Below are 3,773 nucleotides of genomic sequence, written 5' to 3'. Positions count from 1 at the left end.
CTCCCACCCAAACCGTGCTGTGATTATTGTGATTCAATACTGTTTCTTCTCCTCTTATCATTACTAACCCCTAACACTGCCCTCTCTGATAGCTTAACCCTTCAGCAAAACATAATTGCAGAGCCTTTCATCACCAAATTTATACACAACATAAAAACATGTACTTTGTTTGAAAACACTGTTAATTTTTATAAGCAGCACACCTCTGAACAGAAGCATCTTGAGTTAGAAAATTAAATATGCTAGTAGTGCAGAAATTACCTTTTTAACAGTTTGTACTGCAAGAGTAGATAAACTTGCCTTTTAAAGGCTCCAGTCAGCATGATGCAAGATGCTACTTGTGACAAATACTTTCCCTGCCCCTCAGAAAACCTCACCCAAAAATCAGCATTACAGTGATTATGGAAAACAAAGAAAACAAAAAAACCCTGCCTGTATATACTAACTTTAGAGTCTGCATGGCCAAATTTAGGGAATTATAGAGAGATGGCTCTCCACTGCAGTTCATATCCACTGCTTTCTTCAGGGCAGCTATGTGCTTTTTTGGGTTACCTGTAAGTGAAAAAAACAATTCACCTGAAATAGCCAGCTGTAAGAATTGAAATATTTAAAGTGTATATTTAAGGAAGTGTACTTGTACAACAACAGTTTTCAAACTGCGACTTACAACTGTATGTTTCTTCTTAGAAACAGACCTCTTAATCAGAACGTAGAAAATAAAACAGTGTGTGACCAGAAAGACGTTTACTCTACAGGCACTCAGTTGTTAGAAACGCTAAGACTGCTGCTTATCACTAAGCAATTAACGTGAGCGTGAAGTGTCTCACGAGTGTTTCGGCAGAAACAGAGTTTAGTTTCCCCTGTTACTCTCAAAGTGCTGTTCAAAGGTTGATTCTCAAATTCCTCAAAGTGCTCCAGTTTTACAGGTGAATAAAGAGAAAAAATTAAGCCTTCATCTACGAAGCCAGATGGATTGCTACCGACAGAAGCAGGAACCAAGGAAACCTTGCTTCTTAACATCCGGTCAGACCTCACAGAACGCACAGGTATCGTAAAATATAAAATTAACAGACAGGGTGAGAAATTATAAGGGAAACAAAGTATATTTTGGTTGCAATCTAGGTAAGGCTTGACCACAAACAAGCACGTGATGACAGATCAAAAGAAAGACTCTGGTTTCAGATAACCTGCAGTAAACTCTCTTTTAAATTAAAAATATTATGCAAACGCTACTTCGCTTTCAGCAGTGCCATCCAGGTAGAATACATCAGCGCAAAAGATTAAAACAGGTGCAAAAATTAGAACAACCAAACCTATACCCCTACCTGAAAGGTCTGTCATTTTCTCAGCTCTTTTACTCTTCGTTACAATTAAGCCAATCTGAAAAAGAGGAAAAAAAGGCAAAACTGAAAACAGTTTACTAGACAGTGTTAAAACTAACTTTTTAAACAGTTTTCAGTGACTTGCTTCTTGCCTGGTTACACATACCTGACTAATAGGATTTTCATCAAAGTACTCTTCAACAAAGTATTCCAGTAGCTACAAAGAAAAGACAAGACTGTTAAAAACTAATTACAGCTTTATTCCACATGCATTAAGCAGTTGGTACTTGCTAAACATCCAGTATCACAAAAAGAAGTTGGGGAAAACAAGTGGGGGAGAGGGAAGAGCCCTTCTCTTCCATTCTCCTTTCACCCTAGCCCTTCCATCCTACTCCTTCCTCCCATGTCACCACTGCAGCGTAAATTTCAGAAACTAAACACACCTTATTTTATTCAATTCCTCTATTAAAACCTCTAGATTACTGTTGGTTCAGAAGGAGGTTTAAGACACACCAAAAAGCACCAGTTCGCACAAACCCATTAAAACCCAGCGTCTGCATGCCCAGTGGTTATGGTCAGAGAAGATCATACATTACAAAATGTACAGTCCAATTCCTCCGGTCTGAAGCAGCAGCCCGACTCAACTCCCGTCTAGGGTCCATTCAACACAGAATTGATCAAAACACAACTGTATCTTTTTAAAAATCTCAGCGTGTAATGAAAGCACATTTGTTCTTCTTCCACCTCCTATTATGGGTAACGCTTCAGCTTACCTTCCACACGCTTTCCATGATGTGTCTTTCCATAGTATGTCCTTACACAATGTTTTTGCTGTGCAGAAGCACCCACGCAAGGCAAACTAACATCACACAGATTTTACTGTTCAAAAAACCCGCAGAGATCATGCACTAGCAACACAAGCAACAGGGCAGAAAGATGAGAGGAGAAATGGGGCTATGCACCTACTTTAGTCACAGGAGACTGCCGTTCTTTTAAATGTAAACCGGAACTGCTTTGCAGAGAAATAGCAGGTTAATAGGAGAAAAATTCTGAGCACAGAAATACCTTCAAAGTGCAGGCAAGTCTGTTCGGTTTTAAATCTTGGTCCTCCATAGTTCTTGATCCATCAACAACCACGTAAAGGTGACGCATCTGCATTTTCACCATAAGCGATAATCACTCATAGATATTTAAATGAACTGTTCATTATTCTGTCTACTTAAAAAAAAAAAAGGCAACTACTATCTCTCTCAAACAGGGAAAGCTCCGTATGCTGAGCTATGCAATCAACAGCAACTGAAAGAGTCATGCACATTTTCCACTCTTCCTCCAAGACGCAAAAACGCTATCCTGAAAAAGGTGTGCTGTCTTCTCCTCTCGCGATAAGCTACAAGGCAGGAGCAGCTTGCACCCTCACCTGAGGAGCTCAGCACGGCGTAAAGTAACGCCGGCACTGACAATGTCTTTAAATCATGCCCGTTTTTCACGTGAATAAAATGGACAACGCAAGCGTGTGCAATCTGACTGTTGCAAAGCACACCCGGACACAGCAAACATACCAAACCTCCATCCTGGAATACTCATGCTTCACCCTCTGTACTGCTAATGGACAAACAACGGGTCTTTTTACAGAAAAACCTTTGGTGGAAAATGCAAGCTTTGGTCTCAAGCGCATTAAGTCAGCAGAAGTGTACTTCAGGTCAGGCATACCACCTCTAACAGGTAACGGGTTTAAACGGAAAGCGGGAGATTGAGATGGGACATCAGGAAGGAATCCTTCCTGCAGAGGGTGGGGAGCACTGCAACAGGTTGCCCAGAGAAGCTGTGGATGCCCCATCCCTGGGAGTGCCCAAGGCCAGGCTGGATGAGTCTTGGAGCAACCTGGGCTATGGAAGGTGTCCCTGCCCATGGCAGGGTGTGGGACTGGGTGGGCTTTGAGGTCCCTCCCACCCAAACCATTCCGTGATTCTATTCCAGCAATTTTGGACTCACAACAAACAAGAGTTAAGACGTTAACCTACCATTCCAAGTCGAACTTGTCCATGATGTTCACGGACTCTAATAAAACATAAAAGTATTTAAATAAGATGCAAATGAATGAATCGTTCCTAAAACAAAAGTTGGGAACAAATCCAACACTACTCTTCTGGCAAACATGAAGCAGCAACAAACCACGGACATTTCATCACACTGAAAAAAAACAGGGACCATGCAATTGCAGACAGATTTCATGCCTCCCAGAAAACTATCAAAAACTTATTTCTTACTATCAGATTTAATGTAACTTTAAAATTTTACCCAAATTTGAGTATTTTAATATAATCTGAAATAAATCTAGATTGTTATCGAGCACTTACACAATCTGGAACACAAATCTTGTGCTGAAACACAAAAAGGGGGGGGGGGGGGCCCGGGACCGGGTGCCCCGAGAAGGCGGGGGGGCCCCCTCCC

At 41.3% G+C, this 3,773-nt stretch overlaps 1 protein-coding gene across 1 annotated transcript in view; it reads right to left on the bottom strand.

The window, feature by feature from the left end:
• Positions 1-442: 442 nt before the first annotated feature.
• Positions 443-3,773, bottom strand: part of LOC104508389 (general transcription factor IIH subunit 2-like) — a gene marked incomplete at both ends in the record, with an annotated part of 3,743 nt that continues 412 nt past the window's right edge. The window contains 5 exons of the mRNA XM_010149993.1: positions 443-552; positions 1,326-1,380; positions 1,489-1,539; positions 2,388-2,474; positions 3,344-3,380. Of these exons, the coding sequence (XP_010148295.1) occupies positions 443-552; positions 1,326-1,380; positions 1,489-1,539; positions 2,388-2,474; positions 3,344-3,380 (340 nt within the window). The remainder of the gene's footprint in view (positions 553-1,325; positions 1,381-1,488; positions 1,540-2,387; positions 2,475-3,343; positions 3,381-3,773) is intronic.

Source organism: Eurypyga helias, unplaced genomic scaffold (genome assembly GCF_000690775.1).
Source record: "Eurypyga helias isolate BGI_N326 unplaced genomic scaffold, ASM69077v1 scaffold45274, whole genome shotgun sequence".
Lineage (NCBI taxonomy): Eukaryota > Metazoa > Chordata > Aves > Eurypygiformes > Eurypygidae > Eurypyga > Eurypyga helias.
This window is presented reverse-complemented; position numbering and strand designations above follow the sequence as displayed.